Consider the following 17,596-nt stretch of genomic DNA (forward strand, 5'->3'; position numbering starts at 1 on the left):
TCTTGGCACATGAGACTGGAGCCTCATGGGACACCTCAGTCACTTTATTAGCCATAGGAACAGTTAATAAAAGCCCAATAAAATAAGTGCTACTATCCCTGATGTGTGAATTTTCTTGCACCTGCCCCATTCTGCCCCCCTTTACCATCACCACCAGCTGCCTCCGTAGCTGATCCATTAAGTCCAGGAAGCCACACATGAAGCTGTCTTATACTGAATCAGACCCCCCTCGGTCCATCAAAGTCAGTATTGTCTACTCAGACCGGCAGCAGCTCTCCAGGGTCTCAGGTGGAAGTCTTTCACATCACCTCCCAAGCCTAGTCCCTTTAACTGGAGATGCCAAGGATTGAACCTGGGACCTTCTGCAGGCCAAGCAGGTGCTCTACCACTGAGCCACGGCCCCTCCCCTAAGCTTGGGGGGGGAGGCATTTGCTACAGTTTGCTCTTGGGGGGAGGTTCCTCCACTCTGATGACTCCTTCCTGGGCACAGCTGACCGCCAGCACGCCATCCCTCCGCCACAGCCGTCCATGCACCAGTCCTCGGGACCCGCCTGTGTGAAAGAGAGAAGGGGTGACTGCAGCAGCTGTAACCGAGGGCTGCCCACTCTCTGCCCCATGCCTGGGTAGCACCTACCAGCCCAGGGGCTCTCGCATTCGTACAGCATCCAGTGGTCGGCTCGGAAGGGGGCGTGGAACCACATGGAGTGGTCCAGCGAGACCATGAATCGGACACGGTGGCGGTGGTAGTGAGGTAGCAAGGCCGTACCCAGGAACGCATAGTCGGAGATGTAGGCAGCCACACAGCAGTGTAGCTTCATGTCACAGTCGCCTGTAATGCAAAGGTTCACTTAAAGGATGTGGACAGAATGGAGCGGGTGATCACGGGCCTGGAGACCGAGCCCCACGGGGAAAGGCAAAGGGACTTAGGCATGTTTCGTCTGGAGAAGAGGAGGTTGAGGAGGGACATGATTGCTCTCTTTAAGCTATCTGAAAGGCTGTCACTTAGAGGCGGGCGGGGAGCCATTCCAATTGGCAGCAGAGAATAGGACTCACAATAATGGGTTTAAATTATAGGCAGAAAGGTACCGGCTGGCTATTAGAGTTGTTCAACAGTGGAAGCAGCTGCCTAGGGAGGTGGTGAGCTTCCCTTCACTGGACAAACACTTGTCAGGGATGCTGTAGGCTGGTCCTGCATTGGGCAGGGGGTTGGACTAGATGGCCTGTGTGGCCCCTTCCAACTCTGTTTCTTTGCTAAGAGTCCCGCCCATTTCCTCTGAAGAAGACCAGAGGACACCTGGGGCCCAAGGCAGCATGTTTCTAGCACCAGTTGGTGTGTGAATCAAACTTTGCCCTGCCTAAGGCAGCCACGGGCTTCCCTACACAGTCCAATGCTAACAGGCAGAAAAGTGCAAATGGCCTGCAAAGCAAGTTTCTATCCGTTATAGTTGTGGAGCTACAGCTTAAGCCAACGGGGACAGGCGTACTTTTGCAACTAAAACCAGATCAGGTGAACTAGTCTAGGCGAGCTTAGGCTGGCACCAAAACTTGGTTACAGTGCTGCATCTTCCGGTTGTAGTCACCATGTACAAAAGTTCTCTAGTTGCAAAGATTCAGCCTGCATGTCTCCCTCCAGCCACTTACCAGGAAGTTCAAACTAAAGCAAGTTTATAGTAATGTGGTTTTTCTTAGCTTTAAAGTCGGGGTCTCCTATGGGACAAATCCTAAGGATGCAAACACTCAGGGCCTCTTACCAATGTGGCCTCGGGCCCGGACCCAAAAGAGCTGTTTGGGCTCCTGAGGGTTCCGGCGGAAGAAGTCAGGCGGGTTGACCGGCTTCATCTCAATGGGGACTTCTTGTGCCAGCATCTTGTTCAGCCCCCGTCTGTACTTCTCCATGAGGTTTGGGTCCCTTTGAAAAGGAAGAGGCAAGGCTGAGCAAGCTGGGAAGAGATGTGTGAGGAGGGGGGCTCGGACTGGACCTCAAGAGCTGCCAACCCAATTTTCTGCCTGGACCAAACATACCAACTGGAACTGGCAAAAGTTTCCATGGGTCAAAGATCAGTGATTCTTTGGTTCTCGTAGGTTATCCGGGCTGTGTAACTGTGGTCTTGGTATTTTCTTTCCTGAGACACTGTCCTTCAGTGTTACTCCTCTGAAGATGACGCCACAGCTGCTGGCGAAACGTCAAGAAAGAAAATACCAAGACCACGGTTACACAGCCCGGATAACCTACGAGAACCAATGAACTCTGACCGTGAAAGCCTTCGACAATATCGGTGATTCTGTTTAGTGGCTCCAAGCATCTTGTACTGTGCAGGACAGGAGGAATCCTAACCCAGGGCAAACCCAAGATGGGTTTTTAACAGGAAGCAAATTAAGCCAAGCCCAGCTGTACCACTCAAGGTTATTTTCTCAATGGAGAACATCACAGAAGCAGAGACAGCCCTCTGCCCCCCTCCCAGTGTGGTGTAGTGGTTAAGAATGGTGGTTTGAATTGGTGGACTGATCTAGAGAACCGAGTTTGATTCCCCACTCCTCCAGATGAGTGTTGGATCCTAATCTGGTGAACCAGGGTGGTTTCCCCACTCCTACTCATGAAACCAACTGTGTGACCTTGGGCTTGTCACAGTTCTCTTTGAACTCTCTCAGCCCCACCTACCACACAGTGTTGTGGGGAAGGGAAGGTGATTTGATTCTCCCTTAAGTTGTAGAGAAAGTTGGCATATAAAAACCAACTCTTCTTCTTCCCCCACTGTTTGGGCAATGGCTGTTCCCTGGGCCAATTATTGGCCTAAGAGCTGACCACACTAGAGCAGCCTGGCATATTTGTCTGATCTTGCGAGTGCCAATGAGTATCCACACACCCCACCCTGGCCACTCACTGCAGGTACTTCTGGATGAGCTCCTCCTGGGTCTGCAGCTCCTCCGGGAGGGGCACATCGGGCATGTGGAACTGGTGCTGCACAGGGCTGGCTTGAACCTCTTGGAAGGAGGCCTGGCAGATGAGGATGGGCTTCCCATGCTGGATGGCCTTGACCGAGCGCACGGAGAAGCTCTGGCCTGTGCGGGTGCGCTCGACCTGATAGAGAACCGGCACCGATGGGTCCCCTGCAAGCCAAGGGTACAGCGGCCTCAGCTCATGGGACGTTACAGCTAAATGGCACAGATGCTACCCCAGCCCTCACCAGAATGCTCCTGCAGCTGTGCTGAAGTACACCAACGGTCCCTCCTGTCCAGTGCGGTCAGAGGCCACGGGGAAGCCCTCGCCCACAAGGCATGCTGGAGGCCCTATTTTGCTATCACGGCTAATAGCCAGCCGCAGACCACGGCCCTCCTTTGAATCCCCTGAAGCCAGCAGCCGTCGCTCCATAGGTCAGGGCAGCAAGCTCCCCAAATGAGCCGCTCCTTGCAGGAAGCAGCCCCTCCCTTTTCGTCTCTCTCAGAGCTGCGACCACCAACCCTTCCCATAAAGTCCTGATCTGCTACAAGACAAACTCCCCCGCTCCCTTCCCGGCCTCCCCCACGCAGCCGTTTGTAGACCTCCATCGGGTCACTGCTCTTCCACCCGTGACAGGGTTGCAAGGTCACTGTCCCCAACAGCAGCAGGGGATCGGGGGGGGGGGGGGGACTTTGCGTTGCCAGATCCCGGATGCGAAACTCTGGGAGATTTGGAGGTGGAATCTGGGGAGGGGAGGGGGCCCCAGTGGGGTGCAATGCCACTGAGTCCCCCCTCCAAAGCACCTGCTTTCTCTCTTTCGCCTGGAGAGGAGCTGTCATCCCGGGGGATGCCCGCCCACCCCCACCCGGAGGCTGCCACCCCACCCCACCCCCCCACCCCCCCACCCTCGAGTGCCTACCTGCCCGGACGAAGTAGCAGTGGAGCGAGTGGACCTGGAGCTCCTCGCCCACCGCCTTGGCGGCCGCCACCAGCGCCTGGCCCACGATCTGCCCGCCGAAGAGCCGCCGCGAGACGGGCACCCAGTAGTGCCTCCCCCTGCGCCGGGCAGACAGAGGGAGAGAGCGGGGAGGGGGAGAGGCGTGAGGCCGGAATCCAACCGGTGCGGCTCCCACCCGCCGTCCCCCGCCACCAGCGGCCGCCGCCCCACCGACCGGAAGAGGTCCAAGTCCAGCGGCTCCAGGTTCAGGACGCTGGTGACCAGGACGCTGCGCAGGTCCCCGCGCTCGGCCGCCGCCGCCCCCTCCCCGCCGGGCCCCTCCTCGGGGAGAGCCCGGCAGCCGCCGCCATCGGGGTGGGCCGCCATCTTGTCCGGTCACATGACAGCCGTCCAGGCCGGAAGCGCCTTTTCCCTGGAGGGAAGGAAGAGCGGCGATGCACTTCCTGCCGCGGCTCCTGGAAACAGGAAGTCCCCGCCCAGGGGACGCCTGGAGGGCGGTTGGCGCGCCGGCCCGTCGCTCCGGGGTCACGTGGGGGCAAACCGCCCTTCCCCATTGGTCGACCGGCTGCCGCTTCTTCGGCATGCGTCCTGATTGGTCGCTCGCCCGCTGGGGGCGGCCTCTCCGCCAGGGTTATAGGGGGGCGACGCGGCGCTGCCGGGGCTCCGTCTGCGGTGCGGCTGGCGGGCGGGGGTCGCGGGCGGGAAGGGGTCAAGGGGTCGCCCTCCCCGGGGGAGGGGGGCAAAGAGCAGTCCTTGGGCTGGAAGGGGTTAACCCGGGGAGGGGCGGGTTGGCCCTCCTCCTCCTCCTCCTCCTCCTCCTCCTCTCTCCTAGAAGGCCCCCCACCCAACACCATAGCAGTGGGGGGGGGCAGAGTGGGACCAAAGAGCCCCCTTGACCTGAGGGGGGCCCATCCCCCCAGTAAGGGAGGGAGGTGCCAGTTGCAGGTAGGGAGGGGTTAACCAACAGGGCGGAGGGGTGGGTGGGAGGCAGGCCTCTTGGCTGGGGGAGGGGATGCTGTGCTGAGGGGTGGGAGGAAGAACTCCCCCCCCCCGTCCAGGGGGCCGCGATGGAGGTGGGCTCCTGCTTCAAGAACTACGAGGACTTCAAAGAGTGCTTCCAGACCTACAAGAAGGAGAACCGGCTGCAGTATGGCTTGAAGAACTGCGTCTCGGTCCGGTTTTACAACCGGAAGAACGGGACTCACATCCGGGAGGATGTGACGTAAGTGACTAACAGGAGGGGGGGCAGGGTACGGTTGCCAACCTCTAGGGAATACAGCTGATCTCCAGGTGACAGAGATCAGTTCCCCTGCAGAAAATGGCCGCTTTGGCCATTGGACTCTACGCCATTGAAGTCCCTACCCTCCTTAGGCTCCACCCCAAAAATTTCAATGTATTTCCCAACCTGGAGCTGGCAACTCTTGGGCAGGCGCTCATAGCTGAGCAAGAATCAGCAAACCAGCCTTTGGCCCCCACCCTACACACCTGCTTGGCCAATTTCTGTACCCTTCCAAGCAGGACCAACGTCTTGCTCAGCTCCTCAGCAGTCTCACCTACCCCCATGTTAATACTCCTTTCTCGTAGAACAATTTTGTCTGTTCCCGCGTCTTTTTACTTTTCTGTGGTTTTACTTACTGCTTCTTTATGGCTGCGACTCTCCTGTACTCTGTGGATGCAGAAATTTTGACAATGCTGATCAGAGCCGAGCTGCCCCAAAGATTTTCTTCTTCTGCATTGTGTAGCAGTCTGATGACAAGTTAGACCCCTGGTTTGTCAAGCTAGAATTCTGTTAACTGTTCCCTTCCACATCTGGTGAACACTTGTCACTTTCAGCAAATGTCTGGTACGCAGGAGAGTAAGTTTTTCTCTTTTCTTTCAGAATGATGGACAGGAGAGATGGGTTATTTTGCTGTAAGCATCGTCAAACTGCCTGCAGAAAGTTCAGTGGAAAAATGCACAGATGCACCATCTTTCATAAATCCTGTGCATGTGGTGTTGAATTTGGGGAGGAGAGGTATTGGCAATGCAAATAACTGTTGGCTTTGCTGGTGCAGGAAGCCAAAAACATTGTTCACATGATTGGCTCTGGCAGCCTGAAAACCCAGGCCAGGGTCCTTTCCCACCCTTGCCATCTCACATCCTGCCACTCACTATCCAAGTGTTGGTAGGATCAGGCGACAGCATCTGGAGAGGATGCAGAAAGCTGTCTGTCTCTGCTTGGGTGATGTTTTTAATCCAGACAGGGAACTACACTGCTGTTCCTAAGGCCAAGGAGCACAGCATGATACAGGCACAAGAACTAGGCAGGGAAAGGGCCACTTGGGTAGCCCAAAATTACAGCGTTGTGGCTTCTCAGACTGCTAGGGGGTGCAGCAGGCCTTGGGGGCCAATGGAGCCAGGGGGAACTGGTGCCTGATTTGTAGTCTGCTGATACCCACCAGGACATGAGGTAGGTTGGCCAAAGATAGGACAGTCTCCTTCCACATGTCCCTGTTCACCAGCTACGGTCATCAGGCAGCCATCTATTGGCTTTTCCACCACTCTGGGTGGCCTGTTTTGCACCGACCAAAGCCTGGGGCTTTCACATCATGGCTCCAGCTCTGTGGAATGGGCTCTCTGAAGAGGTGAGCGGGGGGGTTACCTCCTTGGAGATTTTCAGGAGGCGCTGCAAGGCCTGCCAGTTTGCCAGGACTTTTGAGAGGGGTTGAATGGCATCTTTTAAGGAGGGCAGGGGGAGAGATTTGAGGCTTGGTGTTTTATTTTTGGTTTTAGCTGGGAATGTTTTAACCTTTATTTGCCACCATGAGCAAAGAGGAAAGGTGGGATGTAAATGTTTTAATCAATAACTAAATAAAGGGAGACTTACCTGAGGCTGGAAAATGTATGGCTTGGCAGGTATTTGCTTTGGGGTCCTGCAGTCAACGCAGGCATGGAATGAGTTCCCCGTCTCCCTCTGAGTCCCCTTCTTTCTTAATCCACCAGGTTCATGCAGGTGAAGTTTGGCTGTGTTCGGTCGAGGGAATACAGCAAGAAGAGGAAGCAACACCCACAGTTATGCCCAGCATATTTCATCCTGCAGTATAACGAAGAGCTGGACCGGCTGGTGATCAGCGAGCTGAACGGCAACCACATCCACGCAGACTCGAAGGCCTCCTCAGCATGCCGTGGTCAGCCGCCTGTGACCAGAATGGCTGCTCAGAGGTCTGCCTGCAAAGCCCATGGCAGCCCCCCTGCGAAACTGCGTAGGCAGCAGCCTGCAGAGGTAGAAGACAGCCATCTGGGCAACGGGGTGAGTGTGAAGATCAACTCGGACGGTCACGCAAGGGTGAAGGTGGAAATGGATTCAGAGGAACCTCCGCCTCCACCGCCCTACGTAGGCTCAGAGATCCCAGAGGCGGAGAAGGAAAGCCCCTCCAATTCTGCTTTGGTTCGAGTTGGTGAAGTGATGAAAAATTTCCTGCGGGTGGACATGGGATCTTTAGCCTCCATTAGTGTGGGGAGCGACCAGGCCCTGGAGAGACTGAACTTCCAGACGAGCAAGATGAAGAGCTTGTTTGTGAAGTTCCCAGAGAGCCTCCTGCTGCATCCGGTGCAGAGCGAGAGGGGACACTTGCTGTACGCATTCCTTGTGGAAAGCAAGGATCGGGTGGGGAAGCTGGTTCACTTCGCCATCCTGAAGGAGGACACGGCAGAGAGCGTGAGGAAAATGCTCTCTGTTTTCAAGGAGTTCAACCCCGAGTGGCAGAAAATCAAGGTGGTCTTTGTGGACATGTCCTTTCTCCACCGGCCTATTCTTCAGGAGCTCTTCCCTTCTGTACAGGTACTCCTGTCTGTGTACCACACGGTGCGTCTCCTGGAGAAGAAGCTGAAGGAGTCCCGTGCTTCCTTCTCCTTCAAGCACAACCTGAAACTGGCCTTGCGGGAAGCCGTCTTCTCCACCTCCAGCGCTAACCTGGACGCTCTGTCTCAGCAGGTCAAGCGCCTGGTAGACGCAGAGCTGTACGACTATCTCCAGACGAACTGGTTCTCCTGCGAGATGCTGTGGTACATGCATGCCAAGAAGGGCCTCCATTCCTGTAGCACCTATATAGACAGCTTAGACCTCATCACTCAGAAACTGTCCAACCTTTTCAGCACGCAGCTCTCTCTAGAGACCAGCATCCTTCACTTTGTGGAGTACGCGGACTGCGTCAACTCTAAAGGACTGGAGCATTTGAACCCAGGCTTCTCTAGCTTGGAGGAGGATAGCCGCAGCGGCCTGATGGAGGAGCTCAAGGCCACGCAGACCCGAGTCTCCGTGAGGCGCAGCTCCAGCGCCGCCTCTCAGCAGGCCTCTGTCAAAATGGCCACCGAGTCTGCCAAGCCGCTGACCAAGTGTCCTCCGGCCAAGCCTGTGTCCACCATGCTGGTCGCTCTGCGAGAGACCTGCACTGACCTCGCCTACCAGCTGTGTCTCAACGAGTGGGACGTCGTGCAGAAGTCCACCCAGCTGATGAACACCGCCAAGAGCAAGACGAAGGTCCAGCTGCTGGAGGAGACGCATCAGGTGAGCAAGGACTGCCGGAGCTGCACCTGCTACTTCCACTGCCGCTACCAGCTGCCATGCCGCCACATCTTGTCCGTCCTTCACGTTAACCGGCAGGTGGTGGAGGAAGAGATGGTGTGCAAGCGCTGGCAGAAGAAGTACCAGCACCTTTCCGTTTGGGGGGAGAACCTGCCCGAGTACTCGGCGGCCTGCAAAGGCACCTTGGGGGGGGCGGCTGCGGCAGCCCTGTCCGAGGAACGGCGGGACAAAATCCAGTCTCTCAGCAAGGAGCTCGGCAACCTCCTGCTGCAGAGTGAGGGGGAGGAGTTGGAGGAGCGGACCTCCACGCTCAAGATGATTGTGGACATTTGGGCCAAGTCCTGTGAGCTGCAGGAAGAGGCGGAAGAGGAGGCGGAGGGAAAGCACCTGGGCGTTGGGAATGTGGGGGACCTCCCTTTCCTCTGGGTGAAAAAGGAAGAGATGGAGGAGGTGGTGGCTGAAGCAACTCCCAGCACATTTGCAGAAGAAGCCCAGACCTTTCTGCCTCCTCCGCAAGCAGTCTAACTGCAGCACAAATGGGAGCTGTGGCCACACTTCAGGCCCACACGGGTTCTTCCTCAAAAGAGAAACTCAGGGTAACGGTGAGCTTCTTAGCAATACAACTGATCCTTCCTTTGCCCCTGTTAGGGAAATGTCCGGGCAGTCGAGAGTTCATTCCTGCACCGTATGCAACAGAGGCCTACGACAGCCAACTCTCCCCAGAGTCTCAAGGCAGGCAGAGCCTGACAGCTTCCAGATTTGCAGCGTCCAGCTGCAGGCTTGACAATCGGGAGGACTTTGCCACCTACGGAAGGCTTTATCCACAGGCCTGTCTGTTCAGGGATTTTGGTGTTGTTCTTACCGAGCGGGTGTCTCTTGTTCTTCTCACAAACAGATACTTCCCAGTTGCTCTCCCATTACTCGTTCATAGAAACAAAGAGCTCCAGAACGTTTTGTGTCGTGTGGATCTCTGGGCCCGACGCATGCCAGCAGCGCTGTCTGCAGATCCTTTTCCACTTGTTCTTCTGCCAGGATGCTCATGTAGTGGCGGCTGAGCCCTCACTCCCCCTTAGAAAACAGGGTGGGCGGGGGCAGGATTGTTGATTTGGAGTTTTCGTTCTTGATTCTGAAGCCTCTGCTAGCAGTGGCAAGTTTTGCTGCTATGTATGTAGACCAAAATAATAGTTGGAAATACAAATGTGCTTCTTTGGTGCTGAGTTTAGCATCTGTTTTGCCTTGTGAGCAAATCTGTCATTCACCGTTGGCAAGAAGAAGAGCTGGTTTTTATACGTCGACTTTCTCTACCTTTTAAAGAGAATCAAACCAGCTTACAATCTCCTTCCCCTCCCCACAACAGACACCTTGTGAGGTAGGTGTGGCTGAGAGTTCTGAGAGAACTGTGAGTAGCCCAAGGTCACCCAGCTGGCTTCTTGTGGAGGAGTGGGGAAACCAACCTGGTTCTCCAGATTAGCCTCTGCCGCTCATGTGCAGCAGAGCGGAATCGAACCCAGTTCTCCAGCTTAGAGTCCACTGCTGTTAACCACTACACCACTCTGGCTCTCTGAAAGGTTCAGAATCCCTTGAAACCCCCCCCCCCCAAAGTAAGTGCCGTACAAACAACATCACAGCAATGTAAAGGCTTCCTGTACACACGCTTTTCACAAGTAAGCAGGAAGACAGCACCAAGGGAACACCCAGAAGAGGGGTAATTCTCTCCCAGGGGTCCTCTCAGGGACAGAACTAGCCCTTGTACGCAGGCTAGAGGGTCCTTTGCTAGAAAGCGATTTTGGAAGGGGGCCATAAGAAGTTGGGGAGGGGGGGGGCTTGGTTCTTTCCTCATCCCCAGCACCTCTGCTTCAGATTGCACACCCAGCCCCAGACACCGTGTTGTGAGGGGAAGAGTAGTGGGGGGTCAGGTTGTGAAGAAATGTGATGGAGAGGGAAAGGACAAGAGCCCCCCCCCTCCCCGCACACTGTTCTTCTGTTCCCTGTCACCTCTCTTGATGCTGCCTTGTCCCTATAACAAGAGATCAGGGATTTGTGATGTGTAGTGTACCGTGCAACCCAGCGGTACCTGTGCTTGTGTACATTGCATTGGCAAGAAATCTTCCTCGTTGCTGTATGCAGTAAAGCCTAGCTGGAATTCAGCCTGGCTCCCCAGTCAGTGAAAACAAGTATGTTCAAGTGGAGGAATGACCCTGGTCTCAGGCTCAGAAGGCCACCCTGGCAAGGAAGTCACCCCTCTATCACCAGTTTGTGGGCTGAATTGCCGTCCTGCTTAGGGGCTTTAAAGGAAATTTTGGAGGGCCATCTGGCAGGGCTGCTTTATGTTTGGGGAGGTGCTGCAGAGCTGTGAGCTGTTAAATGCATTCTAGTTGGCCTGGGAGGTCTGTAGGGGGCCCTCTTCCTAAGTGCAGGAATCTAGATTCCTCCTGAGTTAATAAGTTCTACCTTCTGCTGGAAAGCTAAATGATTTGGACTGGGTGGGAACTCAAACCTGGAGGGGTTTTTTCCCTTCCAGACTTTGAGGTGCTGAAACTGTGAGACCACAGGGTAGGCTGAGGAGATGTCTGGAAAGGCTGTTCCCTTTTTCAGCCCTATCCTCTGCTGCCAACAGCCCTCAGCAGTTGTTGCGCGTGTGTTTCCAGGACTCTTCCACACTTCCATGCTCCTGCAAAGTAGTACCAGGTGGGCAGCTGAAGCCTGTATTGGTTGTGAGAAAAAAATGTGGATTGCCCGGGACCTCTCTTTACTCCTGAAGGGTGTTGGACAAACGTCTTTGCTTTCCTTCCAAATGTTTCAGGACAGGAATGTTCACTTGAACCTGGTAATCCTCCTGACATATGTTTTCCAGGAAAGCCAAACGGGAAAACAGAGCATGATCTGATTCAATCTTTTAATTTTTTTAAGTACCTCATGTTAATTACATCCCAATAGCAACAATTACTTGATTGGATGACGCCTGTTATATGAGGCAGGATAATGTTGCTGCAGTCAAAAGTCTTGTTTGTGGGTGAGAGATTCAAAACAGATAAAAGGAAGCAATTCCTCACACAACGCATAGTTAAATGGTGGAACTCCCTGCCCTAGTTTGTGGTGAAGGCTTTAAGAGGGGAGTGGACATGTTCCTGGACGAGAGGGGCTATTTATGGATACTGGTCATGATGCATACATATCCTCTCCAGGATCAGAGGAGCATGCCTATCACTTTAGGTATTGTGGAGCACAGGCAGGATGCCGCTGCTGCAGCCGCCTTGCTTGTGGGCTTCCTAGAGGCACCTGGTTGGCCACCGGGTGAACAGATTGCTGGGCTTGATGGGCCTCCTGGGTCTGATCCAGCAGGGCCTTTCTGATGTTCTTAATAGGCCCCCTCCCCCCGGCAGTGCATCACTGGGGTCCAGCAACAGTATGGATTGGAATGGCCTTCTGGGAGGAGGGGGAGGAGGGCCAAATAGGGTTGCCAACTCCAGCTTAGGGAATTCCTGGGGATTTGGGCGGGAGGAGGCTGTGGAAGGAAGAACTTGAGGAGAGGTTTCACCTCAAATCTATGGTACAAATGCAGCCATTTTTTCAAGGGGGGCTGGCGAGCTCCGTTGCGATCCGGGAGAACTCCAGGCGCCACGTGGAGAGTGGCAACCGGGGTGGGTACCGAGAGGCCCCGAGCCCCACCTGCGGCTGCTTGGGGCAACAGCCCGGCGGAGTGGCCGACGACCCGAAGTCACCTCCTCCGATGCGCGCGCAGCCGGGCGGCCCTGCCGCTCTAGTCACGCTCTGTGGTCCTGCGCGCGGGGGCCGCAAGGGGACCGCGCATTGGCTGAGACGTTACCGCGGCGACCGAGCTTCTTCCCGCCTCCCTCCCGTACCGCTGAAATCCCTGAGCTCTGATAGCTTAAGCTGGGTGGCCGCCCGTTTGGTGATTGGCGGGCGTCCCGGCCCCTTCCTGTGATTGGTGGCTTCTCCTGTCGTTCACATCGGGGCGGAGTCGCAGAGCGAGGAGGAGGAGGCGGCAATATGGCGGCTGCAGCAGCCGGTGAGAGGAGGAGGAGGAGGAGGAGGAGGCGGCAGAAAGCCTGGCTGGCCTGCGGGGTTGTCGTGGCCGCAGCGCGCGTGGCTTGCCTTGAGCGTGGGATAGGGCTGGATGCGTGTCGGCGGTGGTGGCGGCCTTTCCGACGGGGGGGGGCGGGGCCGCTTTGCGGGGGGGTGGGGGCGCCTCCCCACATCAGCAGAGCGAGGCCAGGCTCCCCTGGGCGCGGGGAGGGCGAAGGCCTCTCTCCCCCCCCCCACATCCCACGATGCAATTTTAGCCCCACATATGCACATTTGTGGGGTGCGGCATTGGGAAAGGAGGAGTTGGTTTTTATATGCCGTCTTTCTCTAAGGGAGAATCAAACCGGCTTCCAGTCACCTTCCCTCCCCACGCTGTGAGGTAGGTGGGGCTGAGAGAGCTGTGACTAGCCCAAGGCCACCCAGCCGACTTCGTGTGTAGGAGTGGGGAAACCAACCCAGTTCACCAGATTAGCCTCCGCCGCTCATGTGGAGGAGGAGTGGGGGAATCGAACCCGGCTCTCCAGATCAGACTCCACCGCTCCAAACCACCGCTCTTAACCACTACCCCACGCGGGTTCTCCGGTGAGGCGAGAAAGGTGTGGAAGAGGGCAGCCAAAGCGATTAAGGGGCCGGGGCACCTTACCGAAGAGGAAAAGCTGAAGAGTCTGGGAATTAGCAGTAGAAAAGAGCAAGAGTCCAGCAGCACCTTAAAGACTTGACAAAATTTCTGGCAGGAAAGGAGCTTTCGTAAGTCACAGCGCAGTTGTTGGTACCTGAAGAGGTGAGCTGTGACTCACGAAAGCTCCTACCCTGCCAGAAATTGTGTTAGTCTTTAAGGTGCTGCTGGACTCTTGCTCTTTTCTACTGCTAGTGACAGGCTAACATGGCCACCCATTGTGATCTAGTCTGGGAATGTGTGTGTGTGTGTTAAGTGCCATCAAGTCGCTTCCGACTCATGGCGACCCTGTGAATGAAAGTCCTCCAAAGTGTCCCGTCTTTGACAGCCTTGCTCAGGTCTTGCAAACTGTGGCTTCCTTTATTGAGTCAATCCATCTCTTGTTGGGTCTTCCTCTTTTTCTGCCCTCAACTTTTCCTAGCATGACTGTCTTTTCCAGTGATCAGTCTAGAATAAAGGTGGCTAAAGGAGGACATGGTAGAGGTTAGTAAAATTATGCATGGGGTTTAGAGAGTAGACAGAGAGCACTCCCCCCCTCCCATAATGCTAGAACTCGGGGGCACCAATGAAGTTGCTGTGTGAGACCAATGATTTGATCCAACAGTATCTTCTTGCGTTCTTACATGCCGCCAGATCACAGCTGATGGCGACCCCAGCAAGGGGCTTTCAAGGCAAGTGAGAAGCAGAGGTGGTTTGCCATCGCCTTCCTCTGCAGAGCCTTCCTTGGTGGTCTCCCTTCCAAGTACTGACCCAGTTTAGCTTCTGCGATCTGACAAGATCCAGCTATACCATGCCGACTTCACTCTTTTGTTTTTAATTATCTGTAAAACACACACATGTTCTACAAATGGTCACAGCTTCTCCAAGCTATGCTTTAGTGGGCAAGGTGGGTTATAAACCAGCTTGTGTTTTGCATAAATAACCAGGTCTATCTCCCTGACTACCAGGGAGGCGGGGGTCCGTCTTTTTCACATCAGCATGGACACAACAACCAAGTCCTGTTTCTGCCCCTCTAGGCCCTTCAGCATGGAATAATAGGCATCGGCAATAGCATGAGAGTAGCAGCAGAAACCCAAACTCTTTCGCAAGCTGGCATCACTGGGAAAAGCGTTGCAAAGCAGTGGTTCTTGACACAAGTACGAAGAGTCCCCGTGCACCATGGCTGTGGACACTGTGAAGGAGCTGCTGAGTTTGGAGTGTGGCTCGCTGGTAACTTATCTGCTGGACAAAAACTCCCACCTTGATTCCATCAGCTTCCAGACCATGCTGATGAGGGACGTCTTCGTAAATCACCCAGAGGTGGTGCTTATTCATCGAACCCACAACCCGTTGGGCAAGGCTCTCTACATGTTCATGGTGGACAAGCCTTTCCTAAAGCTTGAGGGAGAGATGACCAAAGTGATCCACTTTGCGGTCCCAACCAAGGAATCAGCAGAAGGCCTTGCTCACATATATCACACCTTCAAGGCTTTCAACCCTGAGTGGAAGCAGATCAAGACGTTCCTTGTCGATCCACGCTTCCGGCTGTTGCCGACACTTTTGGAAGCATTCCCCTCTGCGGATGTCCAGCTGTCCGTCTTTCATATCTGCAAGCATTTACAGCAGAAGATCCGCCACGTCTCCCTGGAATTCCACACAAAGAGGCTGCTCCTGAGCGTCTTGAGGAACGCAATGTGCGCTCCCAGCGAAAGCAACCTGAAGAAGATGCACGCCATCCTGAGTGACTTTGTGAAACCAAATCTGCTGCCCCAGCTTCATACAAACTGGCTACTCAACGAGAAGATCTGGTCCATGCACCGCTGGCGGACCTGGGAGGAATGCAGCCAGTACTTCAAAGACCTGGAGATGGTCACACGCAATTTAAGCCAAGTCTTCTGTGTGAGGCTCTCCCTGGAGTCCTGCATCACAAGGATCTCCAAGCACTACCAGAAGAGTGTTCTGAAGGGCTCCTGGGAGGCCCCGCCGTGCCCAGCCACCCTGCTCAGCCAGAATGTCTCATCCCTGCCAAACCTGGTGGATCTCAGCTCCTCTGCTCCAAAAGTCCAGGGGCCCCTGCTTCCTCGCGATCCCCCTACGGCAGCCCCCTGGAGTTCCCTGGCAGCGAAACAGGAGGCCTCTGCTGAAGATGAGCAGGAGGCCGCGGTCTCTGACGAAGAAGCCTCCGAGCGTATCCGCCAGTCCTTGAGTGACATCTGCACAGAGCCCGCAGCCAGGCTCTGCTTGAACGAGTTTGCCGTAGCCCAGAGTTCTGTGTGCTTGATGGGGAGCAGCGCCGACACGGTCAGCATGCAGATCCTGGAAGACGCCCAGACGGTGAGCCACAAGGGCCTCAACGGCTGCACCTGCCACTTCAGCCGGACCTTCCAGCTCCCCTGCAGGCACGTGGTGGCCCTACTGAACTCCGAGGGGAAGGAGCTGGAAGCGGAGAGGGTCCCTGCCCAGTGGCGCAAGGGGCACACCTGCTCCCAGCCTGGGCAGAGGGGCACCAGAGACCTCTTGGAAGTCCTGAGGAGTTCGTGGGACGCCTCCTTGGACAAGTACCTGGCCGTGTCGTTCCTCACAGAGGAGATCAGCCGGCTGCTGAGCCAGTGCAGCAGTGAGGAGTTCGACCGCAGGTACAGCACCCTGCGCGAGCTGGCGGACAGCTGGATTGGGCCTTATGTGCAGGTGAAGCTGTGATCTGGCCCTGGGCTCTTGCTGTCTAGGGACCATTTCCCAGACGTGACTCTTCCTGAAAATGCTGGGCACCAAAGGCTTGCCTGTGGGGCTCTTTCCCCTTCTGAGAGGGGCTGAGAGCGCACGCGTGTGAACTTGTGCTCTTGCAGACTGGGAGCCTTCCACGAGAGGCCCACAGGAAGCCTGATGGGGCTTGGGATCAGCATCTTCAGGCCATATCAAATCCCGCCCCCTCAGGAATCCCAAGTGGCAATTACACCAAAAGAGCTGGTGTGTGTGTGTTTTTTTACAGGGTGTCACCCATGCTGGCTCTTGGGGAGAGGGCGGCTTGGTGCTTCTCTGCCCCCTTTCCTCCTCTCACCCCACAGTCCCCCTGTTGTTATGGATGAGGGTCCTCTGGTACCTACAGGAGCAGGAGAGTGTCTGCTGAAACCCCAGCTTGTTAATAAACAGATCTTTCCTGTCCATCAATTCCTGATCTATCATCTGTTATTTATCACTCAGGTTGTAGTTATGGAAGTGGGTGGAGCAACTCTGCAAACTTGCTAAACTGGAGCAGTTTGGCGAGTTCTCAGCCGCCCTTGGCCAGGCAGCCAGCCAATTTCCGGGTCACCAGGAGCGATCCATTGGTGGCGTCAGACAGAAGCCGTGATGGCCGAAAGGTCCCCCTTAAGACAAAACCCACTGAGCTTGAGGAGATCTGTTGTGGCCACAGCAAATGGCAGGGTTGAAAAGGGGGGGTCAGTGTGTGGGGCAGTGGCTTAGGGGTAGAGCATCTGCTTGGCATGCCAAAGGTCCCAGGTTCCAGCCCCGGCATCTCCATTTGAAAGGACCATGTAATAGGTGATATGAAAGACCTGGAGAGCTGCTGCCAGCCTGAGTAGACAATACTGATCCTGATGGACAGGTGGTCTGATTCAGTGGGAGGCAGCTTCATGTGTTTATATGTATGGAAGGGGAGACACATCTTCCTTTCAGTTTCAAAGAACAGACTGTGACAAACAGAAAGGTACCCACTGGACATTAGGAAGAAACCTTTTACAGTAAGAATAGTTCAGCAGTGGAACCGGCTGCCTAGGGAGGCGGTGAGCTCCTCCTCTGGCAGCCTCCAAGCAGTGGCTGGGCGAACCCTTGTCAGGGATACTCTAGGCTGATCCTGCATTGGGCAGGGGGCTGGACTAGATGGCCTGTATGGCCCCTTCCAACTCTGTGATTCTAAGCCCATTGCCTGGGCTTGCCTGATGGGGTACCAGGTGGTAGGAGGGCTTTGTTTGGTCACGTGGTCAATAAGCTGGTCACAGAAAAGCTGTTTTTTTAACCCCTTTATGTCACCTTCTTGGGTTCAGAAGCAGAGGCGCAGGCCCCTTCCCTTATTACTTCTCCAGCTGGGCTAGAAAGAGGGAGAGGGGGCTTCTGCCAGCAGCAGCCCTCTTCCGCGGCTTGTCTCTCTTGCAGGCGAGGTCCAGGTGAGGCCCTGCAGCCCATCTCTGCAGTGCTCCCTCCCCTTCCACTCGGCCAGGCTGCAGGCTCTCGGCCACAAAGTTGTGGGCGGCCAGGATCATGTCCTCCTCGCGAACGCCTGGCACCGGGACTGTGGGGATGCCAGCGATCATCATGGCCAGGGTCAGGATGCAGATGTTGGGGGGCAAACGGAGCGCTGGCCGAGCCCCTCCCTCGGGGTCAAGCGGTGCTGACATCCAGACGATGCCGCTCGGCAAGAAGCCCTGCCGGGCCAGC

General features: G+C 55.6%; 3 protein-coding genes across 3 annotated transcripts; 2 read left to right on the forward strand and 1 right to left on the reverse strand.

The window, feature by feature from the left end:
- Positions 1–424: 424 nt before the first annotated feature.
- ACOT8 (acyl-CoA thioesterase 8) lies at positions 425–4,262 on the reverse strand. Its single transcript, XM_056844950.1, has 6 exons — positions 4,111–4,262; positions 3,858–3,994; positions 2,883–3,108; positions 1,752–1,909; positions 635–829; positions 425–551 (listed from the first exon to the last, which is right to left on the reverse strand). Exons 1-6 carry the CDS (start codon positions 4,260–4,262, stop codon positions 433–435), a joined length of 987 nt encoding a protein of 328 aa, XP_056700928.1. The 3' UTR covers positions 425–432.
- Positions 4,263–4,950: 688 nt separating this feature from the next.
- ZSWIM3 (zinc finger SWIM-type containing 3) lies at positions 4,951–8,985 on the forward strand. The gene is made up of 2 exons (XM_056845024.1): positions 4,951–5,118; positions 6,879–8,985. The coding sequence occupies exons 1-2, from the start codon at positions 4,964–4,966 to the stop codon at positions 8,983–8,985; spliced, it is 2,262 nt and encodes a 753-aa protein (XP_056701002.1). The 5' UTR covers positions 4,951–4,963.
- A 5,346-nt stretch (positions 8,986–14,331) lies between these two features.
- ZSWIM1 (zinc finger SWIM-type containing 1) lies at positions 14,332–15,874 on the forward strand. Its single transcript, XM_056845129.1, has one exon. The coding sequence runs from the start codon at positions 14,342–14,344 to the stop codon at positions 15,860–15,862; it is 1,521 nt and encodes a 506-aa protein (XP_056701107.1). The 5' UTR covers positions 14,332–14,341; the 3' UTR covers positions 15,863–15,874.
- The last annotated feature ends 1,722 nt before the right edge of the window (positions 15,875–17,596 follow it).

Source organism: Euleptes europaea, chromosome 2 (assembly GCF_029931775.1).
Source record: "Euleptes europaea isolate rEulEur1 chromosome 2, rEulEur1.hap1, whole genome shotgun sequence".
In the NCBI taxonomy this organism is placed as follows: Eukaryota; Metazoa; Chordata; class Lepidosauria; order Squamata; family Sphaerodactylidae; genus Euleptes; species Euleptes europaea.